Here is a 20,186-nt window from a genome sequence, read left to right on the forward strand (position 1 = left end):
CATTTCTTTTATGGGGTACATGATTCAATCCCCAACATCCATTGTTGTCACACATTTCATTTTTACATGTGCTAGAACACATTATTATTCTTATTTAAATTCAGTTATATTTCAGAATGATTTAAAATTTTAAAAAGATTTTGTTTTACCTTCCTTGATCTTATTTCCAATGTTCTCCATTTCTTTGTGTAGATCCATGTTTTGATATATATCCTATTCTGTTTGCCTCAAGAACTTTCTGAAGCATTTCTTGTAGAGCACATTTGTTGTAAATGAATTCCCTCATTTTTGGCTGAGAATATCTTTATTTCTCCTTCATTTTTGAAGGATATTTTGCACAGATGGGATTTTTGTCTTTTGATGCTTTAAAAATGTTATCCCATTATCTTGTTGTTTACATGGTTTCTTTTGTAATTCTGATCCATGGACTCTGAAAGTATTTTTTTCCTGACCACCTTTAAGATTTTCTCTTTGTTTTGGTTTTCTGATGTTTTCTTGGTGTTAACCATGTTCAGTGTTCTCTGTGCTTCTTGGATCTCTGATTTTGTGTTTGTCAATAATTTTGGAAATTTTCCAGTCATATTTTCTTCAAACACTTCTTCTTCCCCATTCTATTTCTTCTCTTTCTGAGATTCCAAATACACATTTCAGGTTGTTTATATCGTTACACAGATCTTGGATGTTCTGTTTTGTTTTTATGCCCACTGTTTACACTTTGTGTTTCAGTTTGTGTAATTTCTATTGACCTATCTTCAATTCACTGCTCCTTTTCTAGTTTAGTCTACAGATAGATTTCTAGTATTCTTTTTAATGCTTTGTTTTGTTCTGCTGAAATTACTTATCTGTCCTTTTTCCATTATAGTCTTTAGCATACTAATCATAGTTATTTTAATTTCTCCATATAATAGTTCCAACATCTAAGTCATATGTCATTTTAGTTAGTTTTCATGAGTTCTTTATCTCTTCAAACTGTGTTTTCTTACCTTTATATATGCTTCAGAATTTTTTATTGAAAACTAAATGTGTTTTATAGGACAATAGATACTTATGTAAATGTTTTTATTCTTGGAGATGAACATGCCTTTACTTCTGCTAGTTCTTTAATGCAGGAGTTTGTGTTAAACTATTTAGGTGTTGGGATGAGTTTGAAGGATTTTATTGCTATGGTTACCCTCAAAGCACCAGAGGCATCAAATTCCTATAGCAATACCTTTTGATTATCTCCTCTGTTTCTTTTGGGTTTTGTCCTTTTTGATGTTTCCCAGAGAGAGTCTGACTCATGCATCTTTCCTGACTGTAGTTCACTATTATTTTTTTTAATTTTTTATTTTTTTTTCATTTTTATTGAGATTGTTCAGATACCACACAATTATCCAGAGATCCAAAGTGTACAATCACTTGCCCCTGGGTACCCTCATACAGCTGTGCATCCTTCACCACACTTAATTTTTGTTCAATTTTTAGAAACTTTTCATTACTCCAGACAAGAAATAAAGTGAAAGATGAAAAAAGAAAAGGAAACTCTAATCCTCCCCTATCCCTAACCAACCCCACTCAATTGTTGACTTGTAGTATTGATATAGTACCTTTGTTACTGTTTATGAAAAAATGTTGAAATACTACTAACTGTAGTATATAGTTTGCAATAGGTATATATTTCTTGCCTATATGCCCCTCTATTATTAACTTCTAATTGTATTGTCATACATTTGTTCTGGTTCATGGAAGCGATTTCTAATATTTGTACAGTTGATCACGGACATTGCCCACCATAGGATTCAGTTTTATACATTCCCATCTTTTGACCTCCAACTTTCCTTCTGGTGACATATATGACTCTGAGCTTCCCCTTTCCACCTCATTCACACACCATTCGGCACTGTTAGTTATTCTCACATCTTGCTACTGACACCCCTGCTCATTTCCAAGCATTTAAGTTCATCCTAGTTGAACATTCTGCTCATACTAAGCAACCGCTCCCCATTCTTAAGCCTCATCCTATATCTTGGTACCTTATATTTCATGTCTATGAGTTTACATATTATAATTAGTTCCTATCAGTGAGACCCTGCAATAATTGTCCTTATGTGTCTGGCTTATTTCACTCAGTATATTGCCCTTGAGGTTTTGTCATCAACCCATTTTTTTTAATATGTTTTTTTTCACTCACCATACATTCCGTCCTAAGTAAATAATCGATGGTTCTCTGTATGGTCATATATTTATGTGTTCACCACCTTCACTACTATCTATATAAGGGCATCTACATCCACAAGGCAGGAGGGAGAGTCAAAGAAGGTAGAGAGGCAAAAGAAAGAGGAAAAAAATGACAGCTAGGAAGCAGCAAAAGGAAAAATAACCTTAAATCAAAGTAGAGTAAAGAATCAGACAATACCACCAATGTCAAGTGTCTAATATGCCTCCCCTATCCCCCCTCTTATCTGCATTTACCTTGTTATATCACCTTTGTTACATTAAAGAAAGCATAATACAATGATTCTATTAGTTACAGTCTCTAGTTTATGTTGATTGCATCCCTCCCCCAATGCCTCCCCATTTTTAACTCCTTGCAAGGTTGACATTTGCTTGTTCTCCCTTGTAAAAGAACATATTTGTACATTTTATCACAATTGTTGAACACTCTAGATTTCCCTAAGTTACACAGTCCCAGTGTTTATCTTTCCTGCTTTTTTCTGGTGTCTCACATGCTCCCCACCTTCCTCTCTCAACCGTATTCATAGTTATCTTTGTTCAGTGTACTTACATTGTTGTGCTACCATCTCCCAAAATTGTGTTCCAAACCACGCACTCCTGTCTTCTATCACTCTGTAGTGCTCCCTTTAGTATTTCCTGTAGGGCAGGTGTCTTGTTCACAAAGTCTCTCATTGTCTGTTTGTCAGAAAATATTTTGAGCTCTCCCTCATATTTGAAGGACAGCTTTGCTGGATATAGGATTCTTGGTTGGCGGTTTTTCTCTTTCAGTATCTTAAATATATCACACCACTTCCTTCTTGCCTCCATGGTTTCTGCTGAGAGATCTGCACATAGTCTTATTAAACTTCCTTTGTATGTAATGGATTGCTTTTCTCTTGCTGCTTTCAGGATTCTCTCTTTGTCTTTGACATTTGATAATCTGATTATTAAGTGTCTTGGCATAGGCCTATTCAGATCTCTTCTGTTTGGAATACGCTGCGCTTCTTGGATCTGTAATTTTATGTCTTTCATAAGAGATGGGAAATTTTCATTAATTATTTCCTCTATTATTGCTTCTTCCCCTTTTCCCTTCTCTTCTCCTTCTGGGACACCAATGATACGTACATTATTTTACTTTGTTTCATCCTTGAGTTCCCAGAGATGTTGCTCACATTTTTTCATTCTTTTCTCCATCTGCTCCTTTGCGTGTAGGCTTTCAGGTGTTTTGTTCTCCAGTTCCTGAGTGTTTTCTTCTGCCTCTTGAGATCTGCTGTTGTATGTTTCCACTGTGTCTTTCATCTCTTGTGTTGTGCCTTTCATTTCCATAGATTCTACTAGTTGTTTTTTTGAACTTTCGATTTCTGCCTTATATATGCCCAGTGTTTCCTTTACAGCCTCTATCTCTTTTGTGATATCTTCTCTAAACTTTTTGAATTGATTCAGCATTAGTTGTTTAAATTCCTGTATCTCAGTTGAAGTGTACATTTGTTCCTTTGACTGGGCCATAGCTTTGTTTTTCTTAATGTAGGTTCTAATCCTCTGTTGTCTAGGCATGGTTTCCTTGGTTATCCAAATCAGGTTTTCCCAGACCAGAACAGGCTCAGGTCCCAGAGGGAAGAAATATTCAGTATCTGGTTTCCCTGAGGGTGTGTCTTAGAAAATTGCTCCACCCTGTGATGCCTCAGATCACTGTGCTTTTCTGCCCAGCAGGTGATGCCTAGTAGCCTATAATTCTTGACCAGTGTGAGGAGGTATGGCCGTGTTCCCCCAGGCTCTGGGATCTGGTTCTGAATGGAAAAGGCCCCACCCCTTTCCTCTTAGAGAAGATAGACCCCTTAGGGAGAGGTCATTAGCATTTCAATGGTCTCTCTCTCTGCTTGTGCTGTCTCCACCCTTCTCTGAGTCACAGCCCTTGGAAACTGAAAATGACTGGGGCTTTCTCCACTGAGCCAAAAAAGAAACAGTCCCCTTCAGACCTAGTCCAAGGCGACCCTCCAGTTCTCCGAGGTCAGTCATCACCCAAAGCCTCTGTCTGTTTTTGGGGGATTTGTATCTGTAGTGAGCAGTTCACACTCGCTACTGAAAACCCCAGTTGGAGCTCAGCTGAGCTGTATTTGCTTGCTGGGAGAGAGCTTCTCTCTGGCACCATGAGGCTTTGCAGCTCAGGCTATGGGGGAGGGGATCTTGTGACTTGGATCCACAGGTTTTACTTACAGATTTTATGCTGTGTTCTCGGGCATTCCTCCCAATTCAGGTTGGTGTATGATGAGTGGATGGTCTCGTTTGTCCCCCCGCAGTTATTCTGGATTATTTACTAGTTGTTTCTGGTTTTTTGTAGTTGTTCCAGGGGGACTACTTGGCTTCCACTCCTCTCTATGCTGCCATCTTGCCCAGCTCCTCACTATTATTTTTTACTCAAACAATGTTAGCTTGGTGTTCAGGGGCAGAGGAACATTCACTGATGTTCTGATTAAACCTCAGTGTTTGTGGGCACTAGGAAACTGAGTCTCAGAAGTGCAGACTTCTCAAGTATTTCCATCCCTCCTCCAGATGTAATTCTGGGCCTAGCACTTTGATGTCACTTCTCTGGTGGTGAAGTCTCTTTTTTCCCCTCTTCTACTCCTCTAGCTGAAGTGGGTTTTCACTAATGCCTTTGGTTACTTCTTTGTGCCCTCTTATATAATAAGATTCTCAGTGATATTATGTCTAAGAGATATGAGAGAGGATGTGTTTAGGGTTTTGTGGTGGCTGCCATGTGCCTGCCTGAGCTGCAGATACATTTTCACAAGTGCTCTCAAGTTTGCTTCTCTTTCCCCTGAAAATTAAGGCTTCTATTTCATAGGGAAGGTAAGGGAAGTGGGTCTGAATGGAGTGGCTCCTATTTCCCTCCCCCATTCAATAAAACAGAAAAACTTTCTCAAGATTCTCCCTCCCTGTGAGTATGTGATGCGAATCATAGTGGAAAAGCCTCTAAGAGGGGTGACCCTCTCTATATCTGCAGGCCCCAAGAGCTACAAACTCTCATGCTAGCCCAGAAACAACAATTAGCAATTTGTTAAAATTTTCTAGCTTAATCTTCTTGCCAGTTTTTAAGTTATTCAACAACAATTATCACAGGTAAGCATATGTTCAAGATTCATTTTCACTGCAGGTAGGTGCGGGTCTCTCACCAAATTTCAGAACAACAATTTGCATTGTGGGCTTCATTCTACAAGGAGTTCAAGGAAAAAGTGATTAGTTCACCATTTTAATAAAGTGCTCTTTTGAACTCCTTACATATCAAAAAAGAAAACAAAATTCTTCATATTCTTTTTTTTGTTTCATTGCTTGATTCTTTTTTTTAATTAATTTTATTGAGATTGTTCACATAAAATTATCCAAAGATCCAAAGTGCTGTATCATCATACAGCTGAGTATCTATCACAATTACATTTTTTTTCAATTTTTAGAACATTTTCATTACTCCAGAAAAGAAATAAAGACAAAAAAAGGAAAACTCAAATCCTCCCATATCCCTAACCACCTCCCCTCTATTATTGACTATTGGTATAGTACATTAGTTACCGTTGATGAAAGAATGTTAAAATACTACTAACTCTAGTACACAGTTGGCAATAGGTATATTTTCTCCATATATACCACTTTATTATTAACTTCTAGTTATAGTATCATACACTTGTTCTAGTTCATGAAAGAGATTTCTAATATTTTTAGTTAATCACAGACATTGTCCACCACAAGATTCACTGTTTCATACATTCCCATTTTTTAACCTCCAACTTTCCTTCTGGTGGCATATATGACTCTAAGCTCCCCCTTTCCACCACAGACACACACCATTAAGCACTGTCAGTTATTCTCACAATAACCTGGTACCATCAACCCTGTCCATTTCCAAACACTTAAGTTCAACCTAGTTGAAAACTCTGTTCACAATAGGCAACTGCTCCCCATTCTTTAGCCTTGTTCTATATCCAGGTAACTTATATTTCATGTCTATGAGTTTACATATTATAATTAGTTCATATCAGTGAGACCATGCAGTACTTGTCCTTATGTGTCTGATTTATTTCACTCAATATAGTGCCTTCAAGTTTTCTTCATCACCTCTTTTTTAAAAGATGGTTTTGTTTATACACCATACTTTCCATCCTAAATAATTGATGGTACCCTGTATAGTCACATATTTATATATTCACCACCATCACCACTATCTATATAAGGACATCTCCAATTCTTCCACAAAGAAGGAGGAAGAGTCAAGGAAGGTAGAAAAAAAGAACAAGAAAAAGAAAGAAAAAAACATGACAGCTAAAAAGCAACAAAGGAAAGATCAAATTAAACTAAAGTAGAATAAAGAGTCAGACAACATCACCAACGCCAACAGTCCCATACCCCTCCCTTGTGTCTCCCTCTTATAGGCATTTTGCTTTGGTATATTGCCTTTGTTGCATTAAAAGAAGCATAATACAATGTTTCTGTTAACTATAGTCTCTAGTTTGCATTGATTGCATTTTTCCCCAATATTGCCCCATTTTTAACACTTTGCAAGTTTGACATTCATTTGTTCTCCCTCATGTAAAAACATATTTGGACATTTTATCACAATTGTTGAGCACTCTATGTTTCACTGAGTCATACAGTCCCAGTCTTTATCTTTTCTCTTTCCTTCTGGTGTCCCAAATGCTCCTAACCTTCCTCTTTTAACCACACTCACAGTCATCTTTGTTCAGTGTACTTATATTGCTGTGCTATCATCACCCAAAATTGTGTTCCAAACCACTCACTCCTGTCTTTTCCTATCTGTCTGTAGTGCTCCTTTTAGCATTTCCTGTAGCACAGGTATATTGTTCACAAACTCTTTCATTGTCTGTTCATCAGAGACTATTTTAAGCTTTCCCCTCTATTTGAAGGACAGTTTTGCCAATATCAGATTCTTAGTTGGCAATTTTTCTCTTTTAGTATCTTAAATATATCACATGACTTCCTTCTTGCCTCCATGGTTTCTGCTGAGAAATCTGCACATAGTCTTATCCAGCTTCCTTTGTATGTGATGGATCACTTTTCTCTTGCTGCTTTCAGGATTCTCTCTTTGTCTTTGATGTTTGATAATCTGATTATTAAGTGTCTTGGTGTAGGTCTATTCAGACCTGCACTGTTTGGGGTACACTGCACCTCTTGGGTCTGTCATTTTATGTCTTTCATAAGAGATGGGAAACTGTCATTGATTATTTCCTCTGTTATTGCTTCTGCCCCCTTTCCATTCTCTTCTCCTTCTGGGATAGCCATGACATATATTCATGTGCTTCATGTTGCCATTCAATTCCCTGAGACATTGCTCATATTTTTCCATTCTTTTTCCTATCTGTTCTTTTGTGTGTAGGATTTCAGGTGTATTGTTCTCCAGTTCCTGGGTGTTTTCTTCAGCCTCTTGAGGTCTGCTGTTGTATGTCTCCATTGTACTTTTCATCTTTTGTGTTGTGCTTTTCATTTCCATAGATTCTGCCAGTTGTTTTTTTCAAACTTTTGATTTCAACCTTATGATCACCCAGTGTTTTCTTTATAGCCTTCATCTCTTTTGCCATATCTGTCCTGAACTCATAGATTTGGAATTTGATTTTATTTAGCATATTTCTTTGAAAATCTTTAATAGATTGTTTCATTAAAGTGAGACAATATCTCAACTGTATCGATTAAGGTGTAAGTTTGTTCCTTTGACTGGGCCATATCTTCATTTTTCCTAGTGTAAATTGTAGTTTCCTATTGTCTAGGCATCTTGTTTCCTTGGTTACCCCAATCAGGTTTTCCCAGACCAGAATGTGTTCATATCTCAAAATGGGGTCATATTCAATTTCAAGTTTCCTTTGCAGGTGTGTCTTAGAGATTTACAGACTTTTCTGTGAGGTCTCCTGCCACTGTGATTTTCCTAACCTGGCTAGCAGGTGGTACCTCTCAGCCTGTTGCTTCTGACTGGTGTAAGGATGTGTGGTCCTGTTAGTTTCTGTTTTGGCTGTTTTCCTCCAGGCTCTGGGATCTGGTTCTGAAAGGAAGACCAGTAGTAGAGCTGGGCCCCACCTCCTTCCTCTTAGGGAAGGTACACCATCTAGGGAGTTATCACCTGCATTTGAATATCTTCTTTGTCTCTCTGGCTCTGTTATCTCCACCCCTGTCTGGGTCAGAGTGCTGCAAACTAAAAATAGCTGAGGCTCTCTCCACTGAGCCCCTCAGGTTGAGAGAGAGAAAAAGGGACAGAAAGCCCCCTTTCAGAGCCAGTCTACAGCCCCCAGTTTCACTCATCATCCAGAGGTAACACCTGGTCTTTTGGGCTCCCCCTTCTGGAACAGTGGAGTCTTCTGGTTCTTTATGGTCAGTCATCACTAAAAGCCTCTGTCTACTTGTTAGAGGTTTGTAGCTTATATTCAGAAGTCTGCATTTGTTAATTAAATCCCCAGTTGGAGTTGGACTCAGCTATATTCACTTGCTCAGAGAGTGCTGCTTTCTACCACAGCGAGGTTTTGCAGCACAGCCTACCATGGGGGGAGGGGGTTCCCAGTGCATTTCTGCAGTTTTACTTACAGATTTTATGCTTCAATCTCAGGCATTCCTCCCAATCCAGGTTGGTGTATGATGTGTGGACAGTCATGGTTTTCCCCCAGCAGTTGTTGCAAATTATTTACTAGCTGTTCCTGGTTGTTTATTAGTTTCTCCAGGGGACTTACTAAATTCCACTCCTCTCTATGCTGCCATCTTAGCTCCTCTCCTCATTGCTTCCATATTCTCTTTTGGAAGATAGTTTGCTGAGTGTAGAAATCTAGGTTGACAGTTTTATTTTCTTTTAGTACTTTAAATTTGTTATTCCACCATCTTCTTTCTTGTAATGTTTTGAATGGAAAGTCTGCTGTCATTTTTATCTTTCTTCCTCTGTGATGTATTTTTAATCTGGCTGCTTTTAAGATTTTCTCATTATCACTGGTTTTTATCAATTTTGTTATGATGTACCTTGGTATAGTTTTTTTCATATTTCTTGTACTTGGGGTTGAGATTTATGGATAGTTTATAGTTTTCATCTAATTTGGAAAAGTTTTAGCTACTATTTCTTCAAATATTCTTTCTGACTCTTCTCTTTTTGGGAATTCCAATTACATGCATTTTATAACCCTTGGAATTAACCCACAACCATATGATGGTCAGTGCATATTTTTCAGACTATTTTCTCTTTGTTTCATTTTTACAGTGTCCATTGCTATGTCTTCAGGTTCACCAGTCTTACTTTTCTGCAGTAATTATACTGCTGTTAATTTAATTGAGTGTATTTTTCATCTTAGGAATTCTAATTTTCATTTCTAGAAATGAAGTCTGGGTATTCTTTTATATCTTTCATATATCTACTTAACATGCTAGTTTCTCAAATACACAGAGTATGGTAAAACAGCTGTTTTCCTAAACTTTCTATGTGTTATATCATTTCTGGATCAGCTTAAATTGATTTTTCCCTTGCTTTACTGTAAAGTTATTTTTTCTTGGACTCAAAACATTGTGATTTCTGCCTTTTGGAATGTGTGATATTTTTGCATTCCTATGTTCAGCTACATTTTGGCATTCAGTTACTTACTTGCCTAAGAGTTTGATCTTTTTCTGTCTTGCTTTGAAGATGTGCTAGGCAGAAAAGGAGCAGCATTTAGTGTAAAGCTAATTTTGTCCCCCTTCCAAATTAAAACCCTTCAGAATGCCTAATTGTTGGTGAATTATGACATTTACCACCCTGACTGGTGGGAGTGTAAACTATTATCAACACTGTGTGGGCCATGGAGATTGTCCCTTCTAATACTATCAGGCACTGATTTCTCTGGACTCCAGTGTTTCCTTCACATATATGCAGATTTAAACTCAGTGGAAGAGTAAAGAAAGCCCCTATGAAGATCTCTGGAGGTGTCTTTCCATGTATCTCTCTCTACTCTGATATTTTGTTTGACAAACTTGGCCATCTTTACCTCCCCATTCTCACAGATCAATCACCTTATCTAAGGTAGACATACAGGCTCTGCCTTGGTTCCCCCTCTGTGAACCCTAGCATTTAAACTTTACCAGGCAGACATTGGGAGACATCGTTATTATTACTTCATTTATTTTCTCTCAGTGAACATTTTCCTTCATTGCCTGACATAAAATATCTTGAAAACTGTTGTTTTATATTTTTAATCCTGTTTTCTCATTGTTTTTTATAGAAGGGTAAATATAATCCATGTCAATCCACCCTGGTCAGAAGTGGAATACATCCCTTATTTTTTTTTAAAAAAAAGCAGTTTTATTCACACAACATACAACCCATCCAAAGTGTACAATCAATGGCTCACAGTATATTCACAGAGTTGTGCATTCCTCACTCCAATAAATTTTAAAACATTTTATTGCTCCAAAAGGAAACCCCCTTACCACTTAAACCCCTTATTATTGACACTTAGCCTTGGTTGTTATACCATTGTTACAATTGATGAAAAAATATTAAAATATCACCAACTATAGTCCATAGTTTGCATTAGGTATATTTTCTCATATACCACCCTATCCTTAACACCTTGTAATAGCAATGAATGTTTGTTGTAGTTCATGGAAGAATATTCTTATATTTGTACTATTAACAAATTTCATCATCCACAACAGGGTTCACTCTGTTATACAGTCACAGGTTTCATCCTGTAGCTTTCCTTCCAGTGACATACATGACCCTAAACTTCTCACCACAATTCAGTGTTGATAATTACACTCATGATAATGTGGTATCATTACCTCTATCCATTTCCAAACATTTCCAAATCACCTTTTCAAAAATTCTGTACAAATTAAGCATGAGTTCCACTTCTTTACCCTCATGCTATCTCCCAGTACTCTCTATTCTAGATATTAACTCCATGAGTTTACTTATAATTAGCTCATATTAGTGAGAGCAAACAGTATTTGCCCTTTTGAGCCTGCCTTATTTCCCTCAACATAATGTCCATGAAGCTCATCCAAGTTGTTGCATGCGTCAGGACTTCATTTCTTCTTGCAGCTGAATAAAATTACATCATATGCATATAGCACATTTTGTTTTGCCATTTTTCAGTTGATGGGCACTTGATTTGTTTCCATCTTTTGGTAATTCTGAATAATTTCACTGTGAATATTGTTGTGAAATTGCATCATTGCTTTCAGTTTTTCTGAGTGTATACCAAGTAACAGGATTGAAGGATTCCTGGATGATATGGCAATTCTATACTTAGCTCTCTGAGGCACTACCAAACTGTCTTCCACAGCAGCTGTGCCATTATACATTCCACCCACAGTAAATAATTTTTCCTATTTCTCCACATCCTCTCCAACACTCATAATATTCTTTTATGTCAATAATGACCATTTAGTAGGGGTGAAATGATATCACATGGTGGTTTTGATTTGCATTTCCCTAAAGTTAGTTATGTTGAGCATTTTTCATGTGTTTTATAGCCATTTGTATTTTCTCTTTGTAGAAATGTCTATTCAAGACTTTTGCCCATTTCTAAATTGGGATTCTTGTCTATTGTTGAGTTGTAGGATTTATTTACATATTTTGGATATTAAACCCTTATGGAATATGTGCTTTCTGAATATTTTCTCACATTGAGTAGGCTACCTTTTCACCTTCTTGACAACGTCCTTTAAAGCAAAATGTGCACAATCTTGAGGAGTTCCCATTTATCTATTTCTTTTGTTGCTTATGCATTGGTTGTAAAATCAAAGAAACAACTGCCTACCACAAGATCCTGAAGATGCTTCCATAATTTAGTCCTAGGAATTTTAGGATCCAGGCTCTTATATTTAGGTCTTTGGTTCATTTAGAATAAATTTTTGTATAAGGTGTGAGATAGAGATTCTCTTTCATTATTTTACATATGGAAATCCAGTTATCCCAGCACCATTTGTTGAAGAGACTATTCTGTTCCAAATGAGAGGTATTGGAAGCCTTGTCAAATATCAATTTGTCATAGATGTAACGGTTCATTTATAAATTCCCAATTTTTTTCATTGGTCAATAGATCTGTCTTTCAGCCATTACCATGCTATTTTGACCACTTTAGCTTTGTAATCTGCTTTAAAGTCAAGAAGTGTGAGTCTTCCAACTTCACTCTGCTTTTTCAAGGTATTTTTGGCTCCTCAGAGCCACTTATCCTTCCATATAAATTTGATAATTGGATTTTCCATTTCTGCAAAGCAGGCTTTTGGAATTTTGATTGGGATTGAATTGAATCTGTAATTCAATTTGGGTAGAATTAACATCTTAACTGTATTTAGTCTTCCAATCCATGAACACAGAATATCCTTCCATTTATTTAGGTCTTTTTTGATTCCTGTTTGCAAAGTTTTGTAGTTTTCTGGGTACAAGTCCTTTATATCCTTGGTTAAATTTATCCCTAACTAAAGGATTCTTTTAGTTTCTGTTGTAAATGGAATTTTTTTCCTTGATTTCCTCCTCAGATTGCTCATTACTAGTGTGTAGAAACACTACTGATTTTTCATGTTGATCTTGCATCCCACAACTTTGCTAAACTCATTTATTATATCTAGTAACTTTGTTGCAGACCTTTTGGGACTTTCTAAATATAGGATCATGCCATCTTCAAATAATGAAAGTTTTACTTCTACTTTTGTGATTTGGATGTACTTTATTCCTTTTTCCTGCCTAATTGCTCTAGTTAGAAAGTCTAGCATAATGTTGAATAATGTGGGGACTGTAAGTATCCTTGTATTGTAACTGATCTTAGAGGGAAATCTTTCAGCTTTTCAACATTTAGTATAATGTTTGCTGTGGGTTTTTCAAACACACCCTTTATAGCATTGAGGAAGTTTCCTTCTACTTGTATCTTTCAAAGTATTTTTATCAAGAAAGGATGCTGCATTTTGTCAAATGCCTTTTCTGCATCAATTTTGAGATTATCATATAGTTTTTCACCTTTGATTTAATGTGGTATAATTTGTTTTCTTGAGTTGAACCACAGTTGCACATTTGGGATAAAACCCACTTCATTATCATGTATAATATTTAAATTTGCTGTAGATTTGATTTTCAAATATGGTGTTGAGGATTTCTGCATCTATACTCATTAGAGAAAATCTTCTAATTTTATTTTCTTGTATCCTTATCTGGCATTAGTATTAGGGTGATGATTTCATAGAATGATGTATACAGTCTTCTATTCAATTTTTTGAAGAGTTTCAGTAGGATTGGTATTAATTCTTCTTGGAAATATTCTTAGAATTCCCCTGTAAAACCATCTGGTCCTGGATTTTCTATGTTGAGAGGTTTTTGATGACTGATTCAATCTCTTGTGATTGGCTTGTTGAGGTCTTCTATTTCTTTTCAGTTCAACACAGGTTGTTTGTGTTTCCCAGGAAATTTCATCTAAGTTTTCGAATATGTTGACATACAGTTCTTCTTGGTACACTCTTATGATCTTTATTTCTGTGGGGATTTAGTACTCTCCTCTCATTTCTGATTTTGTTTATTTGCATCTTCTCTCCTTTTTCTTTTTCAGTTCCTCTAGGGTTTGTCAATTTGATTGACTTTCTGAAGGAAACAACTTTTGGGTTTATTTCTTTCATTGTTCTCAATTTCATTTATTTCTGTTCTAGTCTTCATTATTTCTTTCCTACTGATTGCTTTTGTATTGGTTTGCTTTTTTGTAGTTCCTATAGATATGCAGTTAGGTCTTTGATTTTAGCTCTTCCTTTTTTTTTAAAGTAGGCATTTAGGGCTATAAATTTCCCACTCAGCACAGCCTTTGCTGCATCCCACACATTTTGATATGTTGTGGTCTTTTTCTCATTCATCTCAAGATATTTAATGATTTCTCTTGCAATTTCTTCTTTGACCCACTGATTAAGAGTGTGTTGTTTAACCTAGGTATATTTATGAATTCTCCATTTCTTTTCATTATTTATTTCCAGTTTTTTTTCAATTATGATCAGAGAAAGTGCTGTGTATAATTTCAATATTCTTTTAATTTATTGAAACTTTTTTAAGAATTTCAGTTTTTTTTAACTTAACAAAAAAGCCTTTCTGAAGGGCAGTAAAGTAAATGGAAGGTCAGTAGAAAGCAGGGTGTGGGCTTCTCACAAACTCTTGCTCCAAACCCCAAATTGACCAGAAAGAAGGGCCCCTAAGAGGGATTACTTTGATGGGTTGGGCAGAGCTGCCAGCCCACCTTTGGCAGCTGGGTGGGGCAAGAGGGCTCCAAGGTGATTTCCATGCACTATTCAGATAGGCATGATTAACACTATTATTCTCAGGAGAATTAAATTAAGGAATAACTCAGGGATCCAAGAGAGTGACTTATTCAGTTGGATTCTGAATCACAATCAGGAAATAGTCTTTATTTGGTGCAACGATAATTTCATTTCTCTTGGAGTGAATGCAAAGGAAGGTAAGGTCATTCTGGGTGTCAATTTCACACACAGCACCCCATGCCTTCAAGAAGTTGTGCATGAAGTTGTCATACTGTGTGGTGGTGAAATTATCCATGGTGCTCTTGATGGGAATGCCTTCTGTGTTCACCATGATGATTCCCTACACTCCCTTCTGGCTCTGAAGTCACTTTAGGGTCTCCTCCACATCTGCCATGTTGGACTGATCTGGTAGCTCCATGTTTTAACCCAGCCCAGTCACTATTGAGACTTTCTTGACCAAACATGTTGTCTATCTTGGAGAATGACCCATGACCTCTTGAGAAGAATGTGTATTCTGCTGTTTTAGTGGGCAATGTTCTGTATATGAATTTTAGGTCTAGTTTATTTAACATATTATCCAAGATCTCTACTTCCTTATTGATCCTCTGCCTAGATGTTCTATATATTGATGAGAGTGGTATATGGAAGTCTCCAGCTATCATTGCAGAGATGTCTATTTCTCCCTTTAGTTTTCTGTGTTTGCATCATGTATTTTTGGCAACCTGCTGGAGTGCATAAATATTTATGATTGCTATTTCTTCTTGGTGAATTACCCTTTTATTAATATATAATGTCTTTCATTGTCTCATAACAGTTTGCATTTAAAGTCTGTTTTGTCTGTTTAGCTACCAGCTCTTTTCTGGTTACTCTGAGTGGAATAGCTTTTTCCAGCCTTTCACTTTCAATCTATTTGAGTCATTTGGGTCCAAAGTGAGTCTCTTGTAGAGAGTATATAAAAAGATTATATGTTTTCTCCTTTCTGACAATATGTGCCTTTTGATTTGGGAATTTTATCCATTAGCATTCAATGTTATTATCATAAAGGCAGTGTGACAGTTTGAGTATATTGTGTCCCCCAAATGCCATTATTTTTGATGTAATCTTGTGTGGGCAGATGTTATCAATGTTGATTAGATTGTAATTCTTTGAGTGTTTCTTTGGAATGTGCCCCACCCAGCTGTGGGTGATGACTCTGGATAATTTCCATGAAGGTGTTGCTCCACCCATTCAGGGTGGGTCCAAGTTGAGTCACTGGAGCCATATAAATGAGCTGATGGACAGAAGGAACTCAGTGCAGCTGTGAGTGATGTTTTGAAGAGGAGCTACAGCCAAGAGGGACACTTTGAAGAAAGCACAGGAGCTGCAGATGAGAGACAGTTTGAAAATGGCTGTTGAAAGCAGACTCTTGCTCCAGAGAAGCTGAGAGAGGACAAATATCCCAAGTGCAACTAAGAGTGACATTTTTGAGGAACTGCAGCCTAGAGAGGAACGTCCTGGGAGAAAGCCATCTTGAAACCAGAACTTTGGAGCAGATGCCAGCTGCATGCCTTCCCAGCTAACAGAGGTTTTCCGGGCACCATTGGCCATCCTCCAGTGAAGGAACCCAATTGCTGATATGTTACCTTGGACACTTTATGGCCTTAAGACTGTAACTGTGTAACCAAATAACCCCCTTTTTATAAAAGCCAATCCATCTCTGGTGTTTTGCCTTCCAGCAGCATTAGCAAACTAGAATAGACAGTGATTACCTTATTCATTTTATCCTTTGGCTTTTATATGTCATATCTTTTTTTGTCTCTCTATACCCTGTTAGTTACCCTTTCTGATAATCTTCATTTCTACAGTCTACTCAAAACCTCCTTCTCTTGTCTAATCCTTTAAGCCTACAGAACTCCCCTTAGTATTTCCTGTAGGACAGGTCATTTGTTGAGGAATGCTCTCAGTATCTGTTGAACTGTCAGTATTTTAAACCCTACCTCTTTTTCAAAGGACAGTTTTGCCAGATAAAGAATTCCTGGCTGGCAGTTTTTCTCTTTCTTTATCTTGATATATATTTCTGCCATCTTGCATCCATGATTTCTGATGAGAAAACAGGTCTTATTCTTATTTGGCTTCCCTTGTATGTAGTTAATCACTTTTGTCTTCTTGCTTTAAGAATTCTCTCTTTACCTCTGGCATTCAACCATCTGATTAGTGTCTCAGAGAGGATCTATTTAGATTAATTCTCTTTAGAGTATGTTGTGCTTCTTGGAAAGGCATATTTATATCTTTTATAAGAGTTGGAAAATTTGGCCATTGTTTCTTCAAATACTCTTTCTGTTCATTTTCCTTTCTCTTTTCTTTCTGGGACACCCATGTTTGTTTGCTTCATGCTGTAATTCAATTCCCTGAGAACATGCTCAATTTTTTTCCATTCTTTCCTCTCTCTGTTCCTCTGTAAGATTTCAGATGACTTGTCTTCTAAGTCACTAATACTTTATTTTGCCTGTCCACATCTGCTGTTGTATACCCCTAGTGTATTTTTAATGTCATCTATTGTGCCTTTCATTCCCATAAGTTCAGTTGGTTTACTTTGCATGCTTCTTAATTGTTCTTGGTGCTTGTGAGAGTTAAGTTCATGTGTCAACTTGGCCAAATGAAGGAGTCCAGTTGTTTGGTCAAGCTGGCACTGGCCTAACCTTTACTGTGAGGACATTTCATGGACTTAAGTCATTAGTAAGTTGATTGCATCTATGACAGATTACATCTACAATCAACTAAGAAGATTGTGTTCAGCAATGAGATACACTTTATTCAATTTTATTGATATATTCACATACAATAATCAAAAGTATACAATCAAGGGCAGAGAAGATGGTGGCATAAAGAGGAGTGGAAGTTAGTTAGTCCCCCCAGAGCAACTAATAAAAACGTGAGGAACAACTAGTAAAAGATCTGGAATAATTGCTGGGAGACAAATGCTACTCACCACATGTCATGCAACACTCTAAAATGGGTGAAATGCCTGAGATCACAGTATAAAATCTATAAGTAAAAACTGTAGACCTGAGCCAAGAGCCCCTCCCTCATGGCAGCCTGAACTGCAAAGCCTCACGATGCTAGAGGGCAGCATTCTCTGAACAAGTGAATATACCTCAGCCCAGCTCCAACTGGTAATTTAATGTTAACCACTCAATACAACCTATGAATCCCCAACAAGCAGACAGAGGCTTTTGGTGACAACTGACCTTGGAGCCCAGGGAATGTATCTGTCTCAGGACAGAGAGCCCAAAGGATCAGGTGCTATCCCAGATTCACTCATCAGCCAGAGATGAGTGAATCTGGGGGCCATAGACTGAACCTGAAATGGGGCTTTCTGTCCCTTTCTCTCTCTCTCAACCTGGGTGGCTCAGTGGAGAAAGCCTCAACAATTTTCAGCCTGCAGTGCACTCAGACCCAGACAGGGGTGGAGACAGCAGAATTAGAGAAACAAAGAATCTATTTATATGCAAATGACTTCTTTATAGGGGGAATATCTTCCCAAGAGGAAAGAGGTGGTGCCCAGCTCTACTAGCCACCTTCCATTCAGAACCAGATCCCAGAGCCTGGGGGAAAACAGCCATGGGCCACATCTCCTTACAATAGTCTGGAGTGACAGGCTGACAGGTGCCACTTGCGGGGCAGAAAAGCACAGGGTGTGTCAATCCTCTAAAACACACCACCAGAGAAAATGGATACTGAATATTTCTTCCTTCTGGGACCTGAGCCTGTTCTGGTCTGGGAAAACACAACCAGAGTGGCCAAGGAGGTCAGATGCCTAGACAACAGAAAACTACAACATATATAAGAAAAATGAAGTTATGGCCCAGTCAAAGGAACAAACTTACACTTCAACTGAGATACAGGAATTTAAACAACAAATGCTATATCAATTCAAAAGTTTAGAGAAGATATGGCAAAAGAGATAAAGGGTATAAAGAAAACACTGGGCATACATAAGGCAGAAATTGAAAGTTTGAAAAAACAACTGGCATAATTTATAGGAATGAAAGGCACAACACAAGAGATGAAAGACACAATGGAAGCATACAACAGCAGATCTCAAGAGGCAGAAGAAAAAACTCAGGAACTGGAGAGCAAGGCACCTGAAAGACTACACACAAAAGAACAGATAGGGAAATGAATGGAAAAATATGAGCAATGTCTCCAGGAACTTAAGGACAAAATGAAATACAGGAATGTACATATCATTTTTGTCCCAGAAGGAAAAGAGAAGGGAAAATGACCAGAAGTAATAACAGGAAATATCAATGAAAATTTTTCATCTCTTATGAAAGACATAAAATTACAGATCCAAGAAGAGCAGTGTACTCCAAACAGAATAGATCTGAATAGGCCTATGCCAAGACACTTAATAATCAGATTATCAAACATCAAAGACAAAGAGAATCCCAAAAGCAGCAAGATAAAAGTGATCCATCACATAGAAAGGAAGCTTAATAAGACTATGTGCAGATTTCTCAGCAGAAACCATGGAGGCAACAAGGAAGTGGTGTGATATATTTAAGACATTGAAAGAGAAAAGCTGTCAACCAAGAATCCTAAACCAGCAAAACTGTCCTTCAAATATGAGGGAGAGTTCAAAATATTCTCTGATAAACAGACAGTGAAAGAGTTTGTGAACAAGATATCTGCTCTACAGGAAATACTAAAGGGAGCACTACAGACTGATAGGAAAAGACAGAAGTGAGAAGTTTGGAACACAATTTTGGGTGACAGTAGTACAGCAATGTAAGTACACTGAACAAAGATAACTATGAATATGGTTGAAATAGGGAGGTTAGGAGCATTTGGGACACCAGAAGAAAAAAGGAAAGATAAAGACTGGGACTGAATAACTCAGTGAAACCTAGAGTATTCAACAATTGTGATAAAATATACAAATATGTTTTTTCATGAGGGAGAACAAATGAACATCAACCTTGCAAGGTGTTAAAAATAAGGAGGTATTGGGGGAAAATAAAATCAACATAAACTAGACACTATAAATAACAGAACCATTGTATTATGTTTTCTTTAATGTAACAAAGGCAATATACCAAGGTAAATGCAGATAAGAGGGGGGCATATGGGAGGGGTGTGAGACTCGTGGCATTGGTGGTTTCTGACTCTTTATTCTACTTTGATCTAAGGTTATCTTTCCTTTTGCTGCTTCCTAGCTGTCATGTTGTTTGTTTGTTGTTGTTTTCCTTTCTCTTTCTTTTTTCGTTTTCTTTTGCCTCTCTACCTTCTTTGACTCTTCCTCCTGCTTTGTGGAAGAAATGTAGATGTCCTTATATAGATAGTGGTGAGGTTGGTGAACACATAAATATGTGACTATACAGGGGACCATTGATTGTTTACTTAAGATGGAATGTATAGGGTGTGAACAAAACCATTTTAAAAAAATGGGCTGATGATGAAACCTTGAGGGCAATATACAGAGTGAAATAAGCCAGACACATAAGGACAAATATTGCAGGACATATATTGCATGCTCTCACTGATAGGAACTAATTATAATATGTAAACTCATAGACATGAAATATAAGTTACCAAGATATACAATGAGGCTAAAGAATGGGGAGCAGTTGTTTAGTATGAGCAGAATGTTCAACTAGGTTGAACTTAAATGTTTGGAAATGAACAAAGGTGATGGTAGCATGTTGTGAGAATAACTAACAGTACTGAATGGTGTGTGAATGTGGTGGAAATGGGAATCTCAGAGTCATGTA

General features: G+C 37.2%; 1 protein-coding gene across 1 annotated transcript; it reads right to left on the reverse strand.

Moving 5' to 3' along the window:
* Nucleotides 1-14,539: 14,539 nt before the first annotated feature.
* Nucleotides 14,540-14,827, reverse strand: LOC119523259 (dynein light chain roadblock-type 1-like). The gene is given in 1 exon segment (XM_037822031.1): nucleotides 14,540-14,827. A coding segment is annotated over 1 exon segment (288 nt).
* Between the last annotated feature and the right edge of the window lie 5,359 nt (nucleotides 14,828-20,186).

This window comes from Choloepus didactylus, chromosome X (genome assembly GCF_015220235.1).
Source record: "Choloepus didactylus isolate mChoDid1 chromosome X, mChoDid1.pri, whole genome shotgun sequence".
Lineage (NCBI taxonomy): Eukaryota > Metazoa > Chordata > Mammalia > Pilosa > Megalonychidae > Choloepus > Choloepus didactylus.